The 21,010-nt window shown below is 35.7% G+C and overlaps 1 protein-coding gene across 1 annotated transcript in view; it reads right to left on the bottom strand.

The window, feature by feature from the left end:
- RANBP17 (RAN binding protein 17) overlaps positions 1 to 21,010 on the bottom strand; it is a 533,584-nt gene that overhangs the window by 451,021 nt on the left and 61,553 nt on the right. The window contains exons 8-12 of the mRNA XM_007939761.2: positions 19,443 to 19,516; positions 17,027 to 17,146; positions 14,078 to 14,224; positions 13,307 to 13,479; positions 8,243 to 8,436 (exon numbers count right to left, since the gene is read on the bottom strand). Of these exons, the coding sequence (XP_007937952.1) occupies positions 8,243 to 8,436; positions 13,307 to 13,479; positions 14,078 to 14,224; positions 17,027 to 17,146; positions 19,443 to 19,516 (708 nt within the window). The remainder of the gene's footprint in view (positions 1 to 8,242; positions 8,437 to 13,306; positions 13,480 to 14,077; positions 14,225 to 17,026; positions 17,147 to 19,442; positions 19,517 to 21,010) is intronic.

Raw genomic sequence — 21,010 nt, 5'->3', positions numbered from 1 at the left:
GCGGGATCGGGCAGTGTTTCGTTCTGCTGTGCATGGGGTCGCTATGAGTCGGAAACGACTCGACGGCACTTAACAACAACAACAACAACATGACCTTTAATTCAGCTTTTTTAGATCAAAAAATGCTATGCAATTGGGAGCATTTTTTTCCTGAAATTATAATATTAAATGAAAGTTTACCTAAAAAAAAATAGAATGCATATCTACTCTTTCCTTGTTTTAGACAGTAATCATTTCTATTCTATCATAAGAGAAAGAGAAAAGCAATAATTTCTTAACCCTTAGAAACTTAACAAGTACTGATTGAATGAGTTAGGATTAGGGTTAGAAATGAACACTGAAATTTAAAGGCATTATTATTAAGCTTAATAATATTTAGCTGCATGAGAAACAATATTTCTCATAAGCATTACATCTTTCCCTAAACCTCAGTAATTTTAGATTGATAATCTTCAAAATAATAAATGTTAAGAACTTAGTTTGCTTACAGAACTATATACACAAAGTTTAAAGAATCATGTAAATCCATGAATCTAAATTGCATTTAGAAAAAAAATCCAATACATGAACTTCATATTTTTTTTAAAGTCACCTTACAATAAGACTAAATTTCCATTATAATTTTCTATTTTTCTATTTATCCTGAAATGTTCAAGGCACTTGTTTTAGCAGCTGTTCAAACACAGAACACTTTTTCCTTAACAAAATAATTATTGCTATAATAATCTGTAATTATGGTTTATAACCGCAATAATCCCAAAGAAATCAGTCATTACCATAGATCACAAGTAATCGTTAACTACTGTTAATGACCTATTTCTTAGGGATTATTGTTTTTGTAAACCATGACCACATCACCACAAATATAGAAGAGCAAGACAATATAATACAAATGAGATCATAATAATAAACTTATTTTGTAACATTAAAAGCCATTAAACATCTAAATTAAAGCACACATAACGAGGGCATATAATTTTCTTTGTTCAACACTAACAGAAGTATATTGTCTGCACAAAAGAAATTGAATACCACTACATTCATTAGTACAAACTAAAGCCATGTTAAGGAATTTTTTTGTAATATAAAACAATCACTTTTGAGCAGGCCAAGGATCTCTTTAAAAAGCAGACATTCATTCCTATAACCTTTTGGCCCTCTGTTCAGCCTCTCATAACCACAAAGTACTTTCTGTCTCTATGAATTTGCCTATTTTAGATATTTCATATAAGTAGGATCATATAGTATTTGACCTTTTGCACCTTACTTATTTTATTCGGCATAATATTTTCAAGATTTATCCATGTTGTAGCATTTTCATTCCTTTTTATGACTGAATAATATTCCATTGTATGTATATACCACATTGCCTTTACGATCTGTTGATGGACATTTGGACTGTTTCTACCTTTTGGCTACTGTGAGTAGTGCTGCAGTGAACACTGGTATACAAGTATCTGTGTGAGTCCCTGCTTTCAAGTCTTTGGGTATACAGTCAGGAGTGGAATTCCTGGGTCAAATGGTAGTCCTATCTTTAACTTTTTGAGGAAATGGCAAGCTGATTCCTACCAGTAAAGCACAAGGTTCCAATTTTACCACCCCTCTCCAACATTTGTCATTCTCTGCTTTTCTGATAACAGCCATCCTAAACATAACAAAACAGTTGAGTCTATGTGTGCCAGAGTAGAATTACGCTCCACAGAGTTTTCAATGTCTATTTAAGTCCTTTATCCATTTTTTAAACTGGTTATCATTTTTGGCTTTTAGAAGGTAATCATATATTCTGCATATTAAACTCTTATCAGATATGTGATTTCCAAATATTTTCTCTCATTTTATAGGCTTTCTGCTCACTTTTTCGATAATGTTCTTTGATGCACAAGTTTTTAATAATGATGAAGTAAAATTTATGTTTTATTTTTTTCTTTTGTTACTCATGCTTTTAATGTCCTATCTAAGAATCCACTGCCAAAAACGAGGTCTTGAAGCTTTACCTCTGTTTTGTTCTAAGAGCTTTATGGTTCTGGCACTTATATTCAGGTTGCTAATTCATTTTGAGATGCTTTTTGTATATAGTCAGAGAAAGGGATCACAATTCATTCTTTTTTGGAAACACATTGTCCCACTGCCATTTATTGAAGAGACAATTCTTTGCCACTGAATGGACTTAGCAGTCGTGTCAAAAATCAATTGGCTGAAGAACTAGATGGTGCTGGCTACCAAGGCCAACCACTCAGAAAGGAATCAAATATAGAGATAGAGTGGGAGGAAAATGTGGAACAAAACTCAAAATCATAAAAAAGACCATGCTTACTGGTCTGATAGAAACTGGTAAAACCCCTGAGATACGGCCCCAAGTCATCTTTCAGGCCTGGAATTGAACTTACTTCCATGGTTTAACTCTTGGCCAAACAATAGATAGGCCTATGAGCTGAACACTAGGGAGATGCACTTCTTAGAACAATCAACCATGGGAGTTCAGAACGGCAGCATTTACACAAGGAGAGACACAGGGAGGCAGGAATGCATAAGCAAGAAGGACAGAGGAAAAGGGTAACTACAAGGAGGAAGTGGCAGGTGAGATGTTACACTACGGGAAACGTAACCAGTGTCACAAAACAAAATGTGTATGAACTGTTGAATGTAAAATGAATCGCCTTCGTAAAATTTCACCCAAATCACAAAAAGTAGAAAAAAAAATCAATTGGCCAGATGTACGTATGGATTCATTTCTGAATTTTTTATCCTATTACACAGACCTATATTCCATTCTTGTGCCAATACCATATTGTTTTGATTATTGTAATTTTGTAGTCAGGTTTTGAAATAAGAAATGTGACTTCTCCAATTCAGTCCTTCTTTTTCAAGACTGTTTTGGTTTTCTATGGCCCCTTACAATCCCATATAGATTTGAGGAGTATTTTTTCTATTTCTGCAAAAATGGGTTGTTGGGATTTTGATAGGATTGGAATAGGACCTGTAGATCTTGTTGAGTGGTAATGACATCTCAATCTCCACAATATTAGGTCTTCCAATCCAGAAGCACAGACATTTTCTTGAATGTCTTTTAGGAATGCTTATAGTTTTCAGTATATAAATCTTTCACTTCCATGGTTAAATTTATTCCTAGGCATTTTATTTTCTTAAAGGGTATTATAAATGAAATTATTTCCTTAATTTCCTTTTCAGGTTATTGATTATTTATGTTAGAAACACAACTTTATTTTTTTGTGCTGATCTTACACCTTGCCACTTTGCTGAATTTGTTTCCTAGCTCTAGATTTTCTGTGGATTTTTTAAGATACTCTATTTATAGGAACATGTATTCCCCTAATATAAACAGTTTTACTTCTTCTTTTCCAATATAGATGCATTTTATTTTTTATTCTTCCCTAACTGCTGGCTAGAATAGCTGTGGTGAAAGTGGGTATTATCTTGTCCTAATATTAGAAACAAAGCTTCAAATCTTTCTCCATTGAAGAGGAAGACAGAGAGAGGTCCATGGGAGGTACAGACAACAAAGATGAACCTTTTTGCACATTCAGTACTGCGTTGTCAGTGAAGGCAAACATTGATATATGGGTAAACAGGCTGAAATATTAGGTATGTCTATGCAGGGGGGAGTGTGCCCAAGACCGTGTATATGGTTGGCAGACAATGATTCTACAAGTGTATTTGTATGTACTGTAAGAATCCCCACATATATAGTAGAGCTGACAAGGGACAAAGTTGTAGTCACTTCTTGGCCATAGCCAGCTACCCAGAGGGAGCGAGTAATTGGACCTGTGGGCTCAGGACCATAGTTGCAGGGGACATCAAGCTCAATTGGCATAACATACTACACAAGAACATTGTTCCACATCCTACTTTGGTGAGTAGTGATTGTGATCTTAAAAGCTTGCAAGCGGCCATCTAGACGGGTCTCTCCTTGTCCAGAGCAAAGAAGAATGAAGAAACCAAAGATGCATGGAAACAGTCACTCCAAGCGACTGGTACACCATGCAATACTCAGCCTGTATGACTATGAGACCAGAAGAACTAGATGGTGCCTAGCTACCACTGTCAACCACTCAGAGGGGGATCTATGTAGGAGATCCTGGATAGAGTGCGACAACTATGTGGAACAAAAGTCAAAATCATTATTAAAAAGAAAAGGAACCAGGTTTGCTGGTCTGATAGAGCCTGGTGGAACCACTGAGACCACGACCCTCAGCTGTCCTTCAGGTCTGAAAGTGAACCCGCTCTTGTGGCTTCCAGCCAAACAAAACACAGGCATATGAACCGAACATTTACCTTAGCTAGATACACTCCTTGGAGAGAACAATCATGGGAGAACAGAAAGGCTGTTTATGCACAGGGAGACAGCTCAGGGTGCAGGGTGCATGGGAGGGAAGGACATAGGGAAGAGGTAATTATGGGGAGGAAGTAGGAGGCGAGCTATTGCATTGTGAGAAATTGAGTCAATGTCATGAGACAAAGTGTATGTGAGCTGTTGTATGGAAAGTGAATTTGCTCTGTAAACTTTCACCCAAATCACAATAAAAATTTTTTAAAAAAATCTTTCCCCACTGAGTATGATGTTAGTTGTGGGGTTTTCCTAAACATTCTTTACTGTACTGAAGAGGTTTCCCTTCTATTCCTAGTTTCTTAACTATTTTTATCATAACAGTGTTGAATTTTGACAAATACATTTTCTGCAATTAAGATTATTATTTTTATTTTCTTGTCTTTCATTTTAGCAATGTGGTATATTACATGGAACAATTTTTTTATGTTGTACAACTCTTGAACTCCTGGTATGAATACCCTTTGATCCTAGTGTATAATCTTTTTAATATGTTGTTGGATTCACTTTGCCAGAACTTTGTTGAGGATATTTGCATCTATATTCGTAAGAGATACTGGTCTACAATTTTCTTTTCTTGTCATCTTAAGTTAGGTTCTTTACAGAAGTAAAACCAATGAAGCTTATTTGTGTGTGTGTGTTTGTGTGTGTATAAACACATACACACATACACTGAAAAAGACAAGGGATTTATCACAAGGAAATGGTGCACATGGTGCAGAGGCTCGCAACTATCAAGTCTATGGGTCAAATCAAAATGGAGGCTTCTCCTGACTCACATAACTGCAGAGGCTGACAAATCCAAAGATCAGTGGGTCAGACTGCTGGTCCACAGGCTACAGAGGCTAACAAATCCCAGGATCAGCAGGCAGTATAGCAGGCTGCTGACTCAAGTCCCAAGAACCAGAGGTCAGATGATAAAGGGCCAATGCAGTGAGCAAAAAAGCCAGATTTCATTATGGATGTGATCACATTGTATCAGATCTCATTGTGAAAGTGATTATATCATATCAGATCACAAAATGGGGAATGACCATATCATCACATAACTGCCAAGCTACTGAGAATCACGACCTAGCTAAGTTGATACACGATCTTAATCAACACACTCGTGATGTCTTTATCTGGCTCAGGTGTCAGGGTAATAATGATGGTCTCACAGAATTAAGTTAGTAAACGTTCCCTCCTAATACCTCTGGAGATTGTGAGGTTGGCACAGGATGGGGCAGTGTTTCATTCTATTGCACAAGAGGTCGCTATGAGTCGGAATGCGCTTGATAGCACCTAACAGCAACAATGCTTTTGGAAGAGTTTGATAAAAGTTTATTGGAAGAGTGGAAGAAGGATTGTTAATTCTTCTTTAAATGTTTAGAAGAATCCAGTGAAGCCATGACATCAAAGTCTTATCTTTGTTGGCAGGATTTTTTAAATCACTGATTCATTATCCTTACTTGTTATCAGTCTGTTGAAATTTTTTATTTTTCTGGAGACATTTTTAAGTACTTTGTATGTTTCCAGGAATTAGTTCATTTCATCTAAGTTATCTAAGATGTTGTATGAATTGTTTGGAGTAGTCTTCCATAATCATTTTTATTTCTATAAAGTCAGAAGTAATGCCCCCACTTTCATTCCTGATTTTAGCAATTAGAGTCTTCTCTCTTTTTTCATTTGTCAGTAGCTAAAGGTTTGTTGATTTTATTGATTTTTCCAAAGAACCAATTTTTTGTTTCATTCATTTGTTCTATTCTCCTTTTCATTTGTCTCCACTCTAATCTTTATTATTTCCTTCTTTCTGCTAGTTTTAGGCTGTTTGCTCTTCTTTTTCTAATTCCTCAAGGTGTAAAGTTCAGCTATTGATTTGAGATCTCTGTTGTGTAATGTAGGCATTTAGAGCTATAAATTTCCCTATAAGCACTGCCTTTGCTATGAGAAGCATTTGCTTTAATAGCACAAGACAGCACCAACTCGAAATGTCTATGAACAGTGTTAAGGAATGGAATATATTGATACATTAAACAATAAAATAGTGTATATCTGATTTGAAAATACGTTGTTAAATGAAAAAAACCAAGCAGTAGAATGATGCATGTGGTATGCCATATTCTAAATAAATAAGGGGAAGTAAGAATCTATATACTCATAATTGCTTGCATGTGCACGTAGAAACATACCAACTAGTAAGAATGATTACTTGTTGGCATGAAGAATGGGAGAACAGAGTATAAGACTGAGACAGAACACCTTTTATATTATAAAATTTTGGACAGTATTACCTCTTCACAAAAATTAAAAGGAATTCTGGTGGCACTGTGCCTAAGGCATCTGACTGCTAACTAGAAAGCTGGCAGTTCAAACTCACCAGTCCCTTCACAGAAGGAAGATGGAGCAATCTACTTCCAAGAAGATTTACCGCCTTAGAAACCTAATGGGGGTCCGCTATGAGTCAGAACTGAGTCAACAGCAGTGTGTTTTGTTTTGGTTTTCACAAAAATTAAACTCCATTGCCACTGAGTCAATGCTGACTCATAGTGACATAAAAACTAAGTAAATTAATTAAAATAAAGTCTAATATAAAAACAACTAAGAATTTCTGTTTATCAAAAGACATTAAATGAGGTGTATAGTCAGGTCACAAACTTAGAGATGATATTTACAATTCAAGTAATTAAAGGATTAGTGTCAAAAATACATTAAAAAAAAAACTACAAATGAGTAAGAGAAAGACAAACAATCCAATGGTATAGATGCAAGGTAATGAATAAAAGACATTAACAAACATGTCAATACATGAAACAATGCTAACCTTCATTAATAATCAGGGGACTGAAAATGAAAATACTCAGTGATACATCACTCCAAGTAGACTGGCAAAAAACTAAGTTTAATATTAGGGACTGTTGGCAAGGATGTCAATCAGGGGTCAGCAAACTATGGCCTGTGAGCCAGTTAATTGTTTTTGTAAATAAGTATTACTGGAACATAGCCACATTTATTCCTTTATGTATGGTCTACAACTGCTTTCTAGCTACAACAGCAGAGCTGAGTAACTGAGACAGAGACCATGCGATCAACCATGTCTAAAACATTTACTATCTGGTGCTTTAAAAAAAGTAAATAGTTTAGCATCATCGACTAAAGCTCAATATGTACAGGACATATTGAACAACCTTTACAGCAACACTACTATATTAGCAAAACACTAGAGAAAACTACCCAATGACAAGAAAATGCATAAATAGTGGCATAGTCAAACAATAGAATAGTGCAGGGCAGTGAAAATGAGTGAACTACAGCTATATGCATCAAGATGGACGCTCAAAATGCAATACTGGAAAAGTAATAATAATAACACAAGTTGTAGAGGAATATATATAGTCTAATTCCATTTGTATAAAGCTTAGAAATACGCAAAACCACTTTCAAAGAATATATACGCATACAGTCAAACTATGAAGAAAAGGCATAGATTGATAGATAAAATTCAAGATTGTAACTACCTTCTGCTGGTAAGTGAGGTAATGGATTTGGAAAGAGAAAAGTGTCAAAGGTATTGGTACTAATCTATTCTTTAATGTAGTAGGGAAGGTATTTGTTGCTACTATTCTCTAAGTCTCAACATACATAAATATCCTTTATGTATGCATTTGATATTTAATGATGTTTTTAATTCTACTCAAAAATCAATCAGAGGAAGACTAAATGCCACAAAATGAGTTAGTTCTAAACATTAACCATCAAGCTACCAAAATACCCAGAAGGTTAATAAAATTTATTAGGAATCTAAGAGTTGGGGAAAATACATAAAAATGATCTATAAAAAAAATATTAAATGAAATGATAATGATGCTACTTAAAACTGAACTTAATATTCAAAGTAGTAATAAAAAATTTACTCACCTTCCTGAATTGCCATATCCACAGTTATCTGAGAAGCTGAATGTAGAAGTTTTTGGTAATTCTGTGCATTTTGGTCAAACAACTGTACAAGAAAAGTGCATGTCTTTTCATATTCACATCTACTGACAGTACATAACTGCTCCAGCTGCTGAAACACAGTAGCGGTATCATCCAGTGGATCATCTAAATTATCTCTACAAATATATAAAAAACAAGTTTACAAAGGGCATTATTATGATGTACTTTTTCCCACCAAAAAGAAACCTTATTTATATTAGATAAAAATTTTATGATAGATAAACAAAAATGAATCAGAATGGAAGAAATAAATACATGTGAAAAAAGGAGCTTTGGTGGCACAGTGATTAAGTTCTCAGCTGCGAACCCAAAGTCTAGCAGTTTAAACTAACCAGCCAATCTGTGGGAGAAAGATGTGGTAGTCTGCTTCTGTAAAGATTACAGACTTGGAAACCACAGGAGGCAGTTCTATTCTGCCCTATTTGGTCTCTATGAGTCAGAATGGACTCAGTGGCAAAAGGTTTTTTGGCATATTTGAAGATAACATGATTACCTACACAGGAAATGCCAAGAATCTACAAAAAGAAAAAAAAAGCTACTAGAACTAATAGATGAGTTTACCAAGGTCACAGGGCACAAGATCAACATACAATTCAACTGCATTGCTATACTCTCAATGAGAGTATAAGGCCAAGAGCTGACTGTGGAACAAACCACTGACTGCTCACATGCAAGTTGAAGTGAAGCTGAATACAATTATAACAAGTCCATGGCAGCCAAAATACGACCTTGATTACATCTCACTTGAATTTACAGACGATCTGAATAACAGATTTGATGCACTGAACACCAAAGACTGAAAACCAGATGAACTGTGGGATGACATCAAGATCATCATCCACGAAGAAAGTGAAAGGTCATTAAAAAGACAGAAAACACCAAAATGGATGTCAGAAGAGACCCTGACACTTGCCCCTAAATGGAGAGTAGCTAAAGCAAATGGAAGAAATGACAAGACAAAAGAGCTGAACAGAAGATTTCAAAGAGTAGCTCAAGAAGACAAAGTCAATTATTACAATGAAATGTGTAAAGACCTGGAGTTAGAAAACCAAAAGGGAAGAATACACATAGCATTTCTCAAGCTGAAAGAACTGAAGAAAAACTTCAAGCCTTGAGTTGCAATACTGAAACATTCTATGGGCAAAATATTGAATGATGCAGGAAACAATGAAAGAAGAAGGAAGGAATACAGAGTCACTGTACCAAGTACCAAAAAGAATTGGTTGATGTTCACCCATTTCAGGAGGTGGCATATGATCAAGAGCCAATGATACTGAAGGACGAAGTCAAAGCTGAAGGAATTGGTGAAAAATAAGGCTCCAGGAATTCATAGTATATCACTGAAATGTTTCAACAAACAGATACTGTGATGGAGGCCCTCACTCATCTCTGCCAAGAAATCTACAAGACAGCTACCTGCACCACTGACTGGAAGATACCCACATCTTGCCCATTCCAAAGAAAGGTGATCCAACAGGATGTGGAAATTATCAAAAAATATCATTAATATCACACACAAGTAAAATTTTGCTGAAGATAATTCAAAAACAGTTGCAGCAGTACATTGACAGGGAACTTCCAGAAATGCAAGCTGGATTCAGAAGAGGACATGGAATGAGGGATATCACTGCTGGTGTCAGATAGATCTTAACTGAAAGCAAAGAATACCATAAATACGTCTACTTGTATTTTATTGACTATGCAAAAGTATTTGACTGTGTGAATCATAACAAATTATGGATAATACTGAAAAGAATGGGAATTCCAGAACACTTAATTGTGCTCATGAGAAACTTGTACATGGACCAGGAGGTTGTCCTTTGAACAGAACAAGGGAATACTGCATGGTTTAAAATTAGGAAGGGTTTGTGTCAGGGTTGTATCTTTTCACCATACTTATTCAATATGCATGCTGAGCAAATAATCCAAGAAACTGGACTAAATGAAGAAGAACATGGCATCAAAATTGAAGGAAGACTCATTAACAACCTACAATATGCAGAGGACACAACCTTGCCTGCTGAAAGTGAAGATGACTTGAAGCACTTACTGATGAAAATTAGACTACAGTCTGCAATACGGATTACACCTCAACATAAAAAAACAAAAATCCTCCCAACTGGACCAATAAGCAGCATCACGATAAATGAAGAAAAGATTGAAGTTGTCAACGATTTCATATTACTTGGTTCCAAAGTCAACACCAATGGAAGCAGCAGTCAAGAAATCAGATGGCATATTGCACTGCTGCAAAAGACCTCTTTAAAATGCTAAAGAACAAAGATGTCTCTTTAAAGACTAAGGTGCACCTATCCCAAGCCATGGTGTTTTCAGTAGCCTCATATGCATGTGAAAGCTGGACAATGAATAAAGTAGACTGAAGAAGAGTTGATGTTTTTGAGTTGTGGTGTTAGCGAAGAATACTGAAGGTACCATGGACTCCAAGAAGAAAGAACAAATCGGTCCTGGAAGAAGCGCAGTTGGAATGCTCCTTGGAAGCAAGAATGGCCAGACTTTGCCTCACCTACTTTGGCCATGCTGTCAGAAGGGGCCATTCCCTGGAAAAGGATATCATGCTCGGTGAAGTGGAAGGTCAGCGTAAAGGGGAAGACCCTCAACTAAATGGACAGACACAGTGGCTGCAACAATAGGCTCAGGTATAGCAAGGATTATGAGGATGGAGCAGGATTGGGCAGGTTTCATTCTGTAGTACACAGGGTCACTAAGAGTGGGACCCAACTCATCAGCGCCTAACAACAGCAACAGTCTCAATGAACACCTAAAACTGAAATTTCAAAGAAAGTATCATATAAAGGTACAGAAAACATAAAATACTGATTAAATCTAACAAAACACATGGAAGACCGGAGAGTAGAGGGACGGTGTGTGTGCAGGGTGACAGCTAGAGGGGCGGGAGTGCATGGGAGGGAGGGACGCAGCGGGGAGGTGGCTGTGGGGACGAGGTGGGAGGATGGCTGTCGCATTGTGGGAAGTTGTGGCCGATGTCATGACATAGGGTGTGTGTGAGCTGTTGTATGGAAGATGAATTTGCTCTGTAGACTTCTACCCAAATAACAATGAAGATTACAAAAAAAAAAATGGATGATCTGCATATTGAAAACTACAAAACACTGATGAGAAAAGTCTAAGAAGATGTAAATAAATGAAAAGATAGAAATATTCATGGTCTAATAAACTCAAAATTGTTGATATGTCAATTCTCCCCCTAAATTAAGATTCAATGCAATCACAGCCAAAATCCCAGAAATTAGAAACTGAAATTAGAAATTGACAGGCTGATTCTCAAACGTTCCTAGAAAAGCAAAGGAACTAGAATAGGCAAAACAATTTCAAAAAAGGAAAATCAAAGTTAAGGACTCACTTTACCTGATTTCAAAGTTTATTATAAAGATACAGTGATCATGAAAGGATACTGGAGGAAGAGTGCACATATAAATTAATCAGAATTGAGAGTCCAGAAATAGAACCACACACATGTGGTCAATTAATTTTTCACAAAAGTGTCCAGGCAATTCAATGGAGAAAGGATAATTTTTTCAACAAATGATGTTAAAATAATTGGGAATCCATATGCAAAAATGGAAACTTGGCCAAATAAAAATATTAACTTGAAATAGATCATAGACTTAAATGTAGATCCTAAAACTATAAAACATTTACAAGAGTACAAAAGAAAATCTTTGAAACTTTGGCTTAAGCAAAGATTTCTTAGATTGGACACCAAAAGCATTTAAAAAAAAAAAAACATCGGAGCTCTGGTAGCGCAGTGCCTAAGGCACTTGACTGCTAACCAGAAGGCTGGTGGTTCAAACCCACCAGCCACTCCTCGGAAAGAAGGTTGGGCAAACTACTTCTGTAGTGATACCGCCTCGGAAACCCAAGAAGGGGTCTCTATGAGTCGGGTCCGACTTGACAGCACGTAACAACAACAATTTGGACTTTATTAAAATTTAGTATTTTGCTTTTCAAAAGACTGGTAAAGAAATAAAAGGCTAAGCTATGAACTGGGAGAAAATATTTGCAAAACACATACATGATTAAGATGTGTGACCAGAACACATGCCTTTCAATTCTTGATTAAAAAAAATTTTTTTTAATTTGACAGGTAATTTACAAAGAATATATATACATATGATAGTAAGTACATCACTAGTCATTATTGCACAACTATTAGACTGAGTAAAAATAACAAAAAGACCAACAATTGATAATATCAAGGGCTGGTGAGGACACAGAGCAGCTAGATCTTTCATATATTACTGGTGGAAATGCAAAATGATATAGCCACTTTGGAAGATAGTTTGGCAGTTTCTTATAAAGTAAATGCCAAAGAACTCACACCAAAAAAAGAATACACAATTACCATGCAACCCAGGAATCCCACTCGTAGGTATTTAACTCAAGAAAAATGAAAACTTGTGTTTACATAAAAATCTGTACAGGAATGTTTATAGCCATAATTTCCAAATTCATAATTTGGTTTTATTCATAACTGCCAAAATTAAAACACCCCAAATTAAATTCACCCCAAACAGGTGAATGGATAAACAAATTATGATATATCTACAAAATGAACTAGTACTCAGCAGTAAAAAGGAAAGACCAACTGATGTATCAGGGAGGATTTCAAATATGTTATATTAAATAAAAGAAGGCAGATGAAATGGCTACATAATGTGATTTCATTTATATGACATTCTGCAAAAGGTAAAAACTATAGGAGAAAAAAATAGATCAGTAATTGACAGGGGCTGAAGATGAGAGGGCTGACTACAGAGGAACCCAAAAGAACTTTTAGAACTTCTTGATTATGATGGTAGTTACATAACTTCATGCACTTATTCAGACAACTTACATTCCTGTACACTAAGGGCAAATTTTATGGTAGGTAAATTATATCTCGATTTTAAAAAATTATTAAATGCAAAAGATGAAACTAAAACATAAACATTTAGCTTTCAGTACCTCACAACTACGGCAACAGATTCCAACCGAGAAGTGATAAAGGCCTTCGTGATTTCTGGTGCATAAGTGTCTAATAAATGGGGTTCAGTAGATTTCACAAAAGGAACCGATGCTACCATCCGTTGCCACAGCGTTAATAAATAATGAACACTATTGGGAGCAAATTCCCAATGCTACAAAGAAATGAAGCAAAAGTTACTGAAAATGATATTTTGTCTTCTTAGAATAAGAATTACAGAGGCATAACTATTACACGTACATAGTTAAATGAATTGTTCTTCTGTTAATATACGTAATAAACATTTAACATAGCAAATTTTGGAATACAAAGAAGTATAAAGAAACACTCTCTCATTACTCTACCACCCAGAAATGATCACTGTTAAAAAGTTAGTGTATTTCCTTCCAATCATATTTTTTCCATGCGTATTTTTCCAGAGTTGACATTGTGAAGAAAATAAGATTTTATAACCTCTCCTCCAGATTTATAAAACATATTTTTCCTGTAAAAAAATATCCTTTTATTTCTTCAAATGGATTTACTACAGCTTCTTAGTCATTATTCCATTGTTAGATATTTAAGTGATTCCTAAATTTTTATTACTATAAATATTACATTTCACTTTTTTACCTAACAGTTTGTAATGAAAATTTTTGCAAACTACCCAAATTAATGGACAGTAAAAAACAAACAAAACCTCCCACCAACCAATACCAAAAAATTATTTCCAAATGTCTACAGTTTAATATCAACTATATATTTTTACTTACCTGGAGGCTAGTAATTGTAAAGTTAGCTATCAATCTGATGACCTCAGGATATTCTTTCACCATAACTAATTCTCCCAGCTGATAATTTGTCTTCAAACGAGCCAAAAATCGACAAAATTCATGATAATTACCTGGATCAGACAAACCCTAAATTTTAAGACCAAAAGAAAGGCTTTTAAACATAGTTAGAAACAAACCAAGCTATCAACCTATTATACCATGAATGCCAACTGTATCTTATTAAGTCTCTCAGTTTTCATGGGTACTTATGGTATTTTGTGTCACTTGGGAGATAACAATGGGGCAGGGGAGTGACACCTGCTGGATTTAATGTTGTCATCAGTGCTTAATAATAGACACTTCAAAGTAGAGGCTCTGGAATAAACTTTGCACCATGATGACGGAATTAGAATTACACCAAAAATGTGTGTGTGTGTGTGTGTGTGTGTGTGTGTGTGTGTGTGACTGTGTGTTAGGGTTTAAACAGAAGTCAACAAATGACTTAAAAATATTTAAGATGAAAATTATGAATGGGCTCTTGAAACCATGAAAAAGAGAAGTACTTACTGGACTTAAATTGTGTGTGTAAACAAGTAACACAAATTTCTTTTAATTCAACAAGTACTTATTGAGATCCTGCAGTCACTGTGCCCTGAAGCAACTCCCATCTCTAAGTACAGGCATACTAGTTTTATTGTGCTTCCCTTTATTGTGCTTCACAGATACTACATATTTTACAAATTGAAGGTTTGTGCAACCCTGTATTGAGCAAATCTATTGGTGCCATTTTTCCAACAGTATGTGCTCATTGTGTGTCTTTGTGTCACATTTTGGTAATTCTCACAATATTTCAAGCTTTTTCATAATGCTATTGCAGACTTGATAGGCTATAGTATAGGTAAATATAACTTTCATATGCACAGGGAAACCCAAAAAATCATGTAACTAGCTTTATTGCAATATTTCCTTTATTGCGATGGTCTGGAACTGAACCCACAGTATCACTGAGGCATGCCTATAGAGTCATTCAAACAATGGAGAACAGAAGATTTAACAATAATATCTCCAAGACACAGAGGTGACTTTTTGGAGAGGACAGGTTAAAAGGGAAGACTAAGAAAGGTATCCCTAGTTTTCTATAAGCCCCTTGAAGACAGGGCACATCTGTTATTAGTCTGAGTACTTTGCACTAAGCACTGTACCTGGAACAAAGTAGAATTCAAAATCTATCTGTTTAATCTCTCAGGAAAGAGTTTCTAATTATTTCATTCACATGAGTTCCATGAAAGCATATAAAACAGTGTCTAATTATTAAGGGCAAATTTCAGAAAGATATTTTGTATGCATAGGTATTTTTATATACACTCTTCTAATACTAACATGGGAGCTCTGGTAGCATAGTGGCTAAGACACTTGCCTGCTAACCAGACGGCTGGCGGTTCAAACCCACCAGCCACTCCTCGGAAGGAAGGTTGGGCAATCCTACTTCCGTAGTGATACTGCCTCGGAAACCCAAGGGGGGTCGCTATGAGTCGGGGCCAACTTGACGGCACATAACAACAACAACAATATTAACATAATCAATATAATATCTAAATTAACTTATACAGCCATTAAACATTAACATAAAAATCATTTAAATCTGGCAGTGGCATACTATCTCCCCATAGTGGTTGATGACAGTAAATCAAACAACTAAAATTTTTAAAGTATATTGGTAAAATCCCAGTTAACAGAAAACAGATATATATGACAGCTATGCTAACAATGAAAAGATAAAACAACCATATAGTAACATATAAAATATCTGTGAGAATAACAACACACACAACATTTTTTTAGAGCAAGCACATTTCTTTCTGTAGAGGACTTACATGCCTCTCCAGAAAGTAACAACCACAAGACTTAGATAAACCTCTTCAATCATCATTTAACCTTCAAAATCTGTACCTTCATTATAGATAAAAAGCAGCGCTGGTGGCACAGTGGGTAAGGCATTGGCTGCTAACCAGGTCAGTGGTACAAACCCACCAGCTGCTCCATGGAGGAAGATGAAGCAATCTATTTATGTAAGGATTACAGCCTTGGAAACCTTATGGGGGTCGGTATGAGTCAGAATCGACTTGATGGCAGTGAGTTTGGTTTCATTACAGACATTTTAACAAAAAGCAAAACAGAAAGTGAAACAACAAATTTTATCTAGCACTGCAAACCACTCATTAGTAATCAATGGCTTTGAAATTCTCTGAGATGAATATTACCAAAGACGTTCTGTCCTTAAAATAGAGAAGGCCACTGCCATTCAGTCAATTTTGACTCATGGCGACCCCCAAAGAGTTTTTAAGACTGTAAACCTTTACGGAAACAGGATGTCTCAACTTTCTCTGGCAGAGCAGCTGGTGAGTTTGAACTGCTCATCTTCTGGTTAATAGCTGAGGGCTCTAACCACCACATCACCAAAGCACCTTTTAATATAGAGAGCGTATTTTAAAATCTACAAATTCTTATTTGTCCACAAGAGGGCAAAAGGTATTTTTTCATAATTTAAAGCCACTTCTTCCATTATTAACATTCATACTTATATTAAGTTTTCCAGTTCAGAAAGTAGCTATAACTTAGAATTAATCACTTTAGTAACTTAAGAAGTACAAGCAAAGAAATTTAGTACAATGGTAAATGGCAGAAACATATCAAGATATCCAACTTGATTTACAATCACCTAAAACAATGGAACAATGACAAAGAAGGGGAAGACAGAAGTCTGTCAGGTAAACATCTATTTTTAAAAAACTGCCCAAAAAACTGCTACAATGAGACCTAATGAAGATGAATGTGATACTTTATATTTTCTTGCTGCATCACAAATTCATGCTGAGTTTATTATGCAGCTTTGGGCAAAAAAATTGTATTTCTATATGCTAAGTATTAATTAAATTACTTTATAAATACCTGAGGGTTTTCAAGTATCCTTTTTACTCCCTTAATTAAATTACCAAGGTACTTGGCACGTTCAGGACTGCTAAATAAGGACCTTCTTGCAGAAGCAAACTGAACTAAACATGAAAGTGCCTAAAAACAACAACAAAATTTATTTCAATTTTAAAAGCATCCATGGCTACATGTAATGAATACAAGTCTTCACATTCAAAATTTTTCATTTTTAAAAAAAGCATTACAGAATCTAAAAATAATGAAAGCTAAATATCATCAACCACCATCACCACTCATAATCCTTCTACCCCACCATTAAAATTCCTAACTGTGTGTATTCCCCTCTAATATTTTATCAAATACCAAATCTGCTAGAACAAGTGCCTGCACAAGTGTATGTTCAAAAGGCTTTCCAACTGATTCTAATGGCTAGCTCTATTTGAGAACCACTGAGGCAGGTGTTCTACCAAAAAGAAAATAAGATTTTATGGTGGAATATATGAAACTCTGCACATTATGCACTGTAGTATCCTGCAAAGGAAAAGAAATACTTTATTTACTGTCCCAAACTTATTTAGCCATGGAAGATTCTATCCATATTATTCAATTAATATCTTTAGAAAAGTTTATAAAATGCTGCTAGAAGAATTACATACCCTATAAATTCCTAAACAGTATCTGGCATAGCTGCCTTCCTAACTTCTTCAATACTGTACCAGACAATCTCACTACTTGGGTCCTTAATCCTACTACTGGTATTCATTGAAGTCAGTCTGATCATTGACTGACAGACCTCCAAATTGGCAACTTTCAGTCCAAAATGGCCTATATAGGTTTTGTTTTGGTCCACATATGTTTGTTTGCCAACTTTTTTTTTTTAATTAGAATGTACTGTCAATATTTACATATTTAAGATAGGAGATTCTGCACGTGAAAAATCTTTGGCTCTCTTGGCAAGTGTGAGAATAGGGACAAAAATTAGACCATGCCCTTTTTAGATGTTCCAACAGTTGGCCACAGCCCCTGGTGTTAGAAATAAAATATAAAAATAAAAACCCTCCCTAAACAATTCTGATATGCAGAAGGTTTGGGAACTACTAGTATATTAAAAATAGCCAGAGTGTTTGGGCCAAAAACAGCTGGATTTGAATCTCAGCTCTAATATTCCTTTGTTGCCAATAAATGTCACTTTCTCTCAAAGCAGTTGTTTCGTATTTTATATGTTAAGCGCTGGTACCTTTCATGTTTCGTCCAAAACATAACTGTACATGAAACCGTAGTTTTTAAACAATAAAAGCAAGACTATGCTGGTTTAAAGACAGAAAGCTTGAGCTCTATGGTACCACCTTGAACATTAATGCCCTGTAAAACCCAGCGTGAAAACCAAAACCCTAGGTTCAAGATGAGCCTTTTTTTTTTTTTAATTTATTTTAAAAAGGAAGTATTTTGTTGAACCTATTTCTCTTATAGGAGACACTGTTGTTGTTGTTGTTAGGTGCCATCGAGTCACCTCCAACTCATAGTAACCCCATATAAACAGAACGAAACACTGCCTGGTCCTGTGCCAGCCTCATGATCCCTGCTATACCTGAGCCCATCACTGCAGCCACTGTGTCAATCCATCTCGTTGAGGGCCTTCCCCTTCTTTGCTGACCCTCCACTTTATGCTTGGTAAACAATTATACTGTTGATTTGCACCTTAAATCTGGAACATCTTTTCCCAAGAAATGACATTACAGTTCCTTAACTTTATTTGTGCAAGCTTTGATGATTAAACTGGTAACTTTTTTTCTTTTTTTTTTTTGAATCTTCCTGGTCCCTGTTTTAGATTCCACAAATATAAGACCCACAGTCACAAAGGTCAACATAATGGAAGAGTTTCAAGAAATTTTTTACCCTGAATTTGATTCAAAAAACAAATGAACACCTGGAGTTGTTCTTTTCTTACAGGATCATAATGCGATGAACACAAAATCAAGTGAGTGGATCCACTTCACTCCTCCTTCATAGAGATCTGGTGAAGGCTGCCTGACAAGCCTAAGATACGCAGCTAGGAAGGTTGAAGAAAGAATCAGAGAGAGAATAAGAGAAGAGAAGATGCAGGTGAGTGGCAGATGGTAGCCTGAGGCCCAGAAGAAAAAATAGGGACTGAATAAGAAGGAAGATGTAGAGACTGATAGGTTTTCCTGGCTCTCGGCAGGGGCTAAATCAACAGTAATTGGTTCTGGGCTCGACCCTGAAATGGAATGGACTAGAAATATGTATCCCAGGAAATTAAAAAAAAAAAAAAAATTTATGAAAGGTAATCACTAAACATTTGGAAAAACCCAATCAAGTATGTAGTATACAAATCAAATTTTTTAGAAGTATATGTGACCCCTTACTTCAATGACCCAGGTACTTTTTAATGAAATATTGAATAATTTTTACTTACTAACTGAGACAGTAGTGGTGGAAACGAATGATACAAATTGAAGAAAAGATCCAGTGTTTCTGGTTCCAGGAATACTGGGGGGGGAAAAGAATTATTTTTTCTCCTAATACCATTACTTGTAATCCACGAGGTACTTTTTCCTTCAGTGATCATTAAAAAAAAAACCTCACTGCCATCGAGTCAACTATAACTCATAGAGACCTCCACTGGGTTTCCAAGGCTGTAAATCTTTATAAAAGAAGACTGCCTCATCTTTCTTCAATGGAGTGGCTCATGGGTTCAAACCACTGACCTTTTGGTTAGCAGCCAAATGCTTTAACCACTGTGCCACCAGAGCTCCTTGATCATAACATACTAAGATATTATCACACAAAACAAGAACTCCAAGACTTCTGCATGTGGTCACTCTTTTTGTTAGGCCAATTTTTAATTCCCAGCTATTTTCTTTTTAAAGATAAAATAATCCAGAGATAGAAATTAACTACCTAAAATGTTATGTATTTTTCTGCAGCATCTATAGTTCCTACCAGGAGAAGCTTCTGTTTTCACTTGAGGTTGCGCTATCTACTTCCATAGTGATACCGCCCCAGAAACCCAACGAGGGGTCGCTATGAGTCGGGTCCAACTCGACAGCAAATAACAACAACAAAAAAGTAACATTAACGTTGTTTAAAAATTAAATACTACCCAAAGTAAACAGTAATAAAAAGCTTATACAGAAAAATAGCTGACCCTGTCCATTCAAATTACCTTTTAACTTTTTCAGTCATATTTATGTCCATGTTCCCAAATAATATGCTGTACTCTACTCGATTTTATTGTTTTACTTTAGATATCAACTGAATTCCGATGACAGTATGACAGTCATATGAGGCTTTAGCTCTCTAATGACTCACCCTTCAACCCCATAACCCCTACCACTCTCTCTGCAATCCATCCTCTCTCCACTATATCACAATCCATCCATAATATCACAATTTGGGGTTAAAATAAATTCTTAGTAAGTCCATTTTCCTGGATTCATACCTTCCACTTTCTCAACTTATACATTAAGTTTCCTGAGAACAGGTACATACGGTAAATTTGGGGATAGACTGGATGTTCAAGAACATCTTTATTCTATCGTGGTAACTGGGATCTAGTTTAAAAATTATTTTTCCCTCAGAAATCTGAGAATATAGCTGCATTTCTTCCAGCTTCCAGTACTACTGTTGAAAGTTTAATACCATTTTATTCTAATCTGTTGAAGGTGACTTAATGTTTTCCTTCTAGATTTTTTAATCTTTTCTTTATGCTATTTTCAAATGTCATGACTATGTGCCTTAGTGTGTATCTTTTTTCATTCATTAGGCTGGGTGCTCGGTAGGACCAATCAGTCTAAAAATTTATGTCCTCAGTGATGAGAATTTTATATTATTTGTTTGCAAAGCCCCCCCACCCCCTTTTTTGCCTCTTCTTTTTAGAACTCCTAAAATCAGATAGGAGCTCTGGTAGCATAGTGGCTAAGACACTTGCCTGCTAACCAGACGGCTGGCAGTTCAAACCCACCAGCCACTCCTCGGAAGGAA

The sequence above is a fragment of the Orycteropus afer genome, unplaced genomic scaffold (genome assembly GCF_000298275.1).
Source record: "Orycteropus afer afer isolate SDZICR_OR568_19922 unplaced genomic scaffold, OryAfe1.0 scaffold00062, whole genome shotgun sequence".
Taxonomy (NCBI): Eukaryota; Metazoa; Chordata; class Mammalia; order Tubulidentata; family Orycteropodidae; genus Orycteropus; species Orycteropus afer.
Note: the sequence above shows the minus strand (reverse complement) of the source record. Positions and strands in the feature narration are given on the sequence as shown.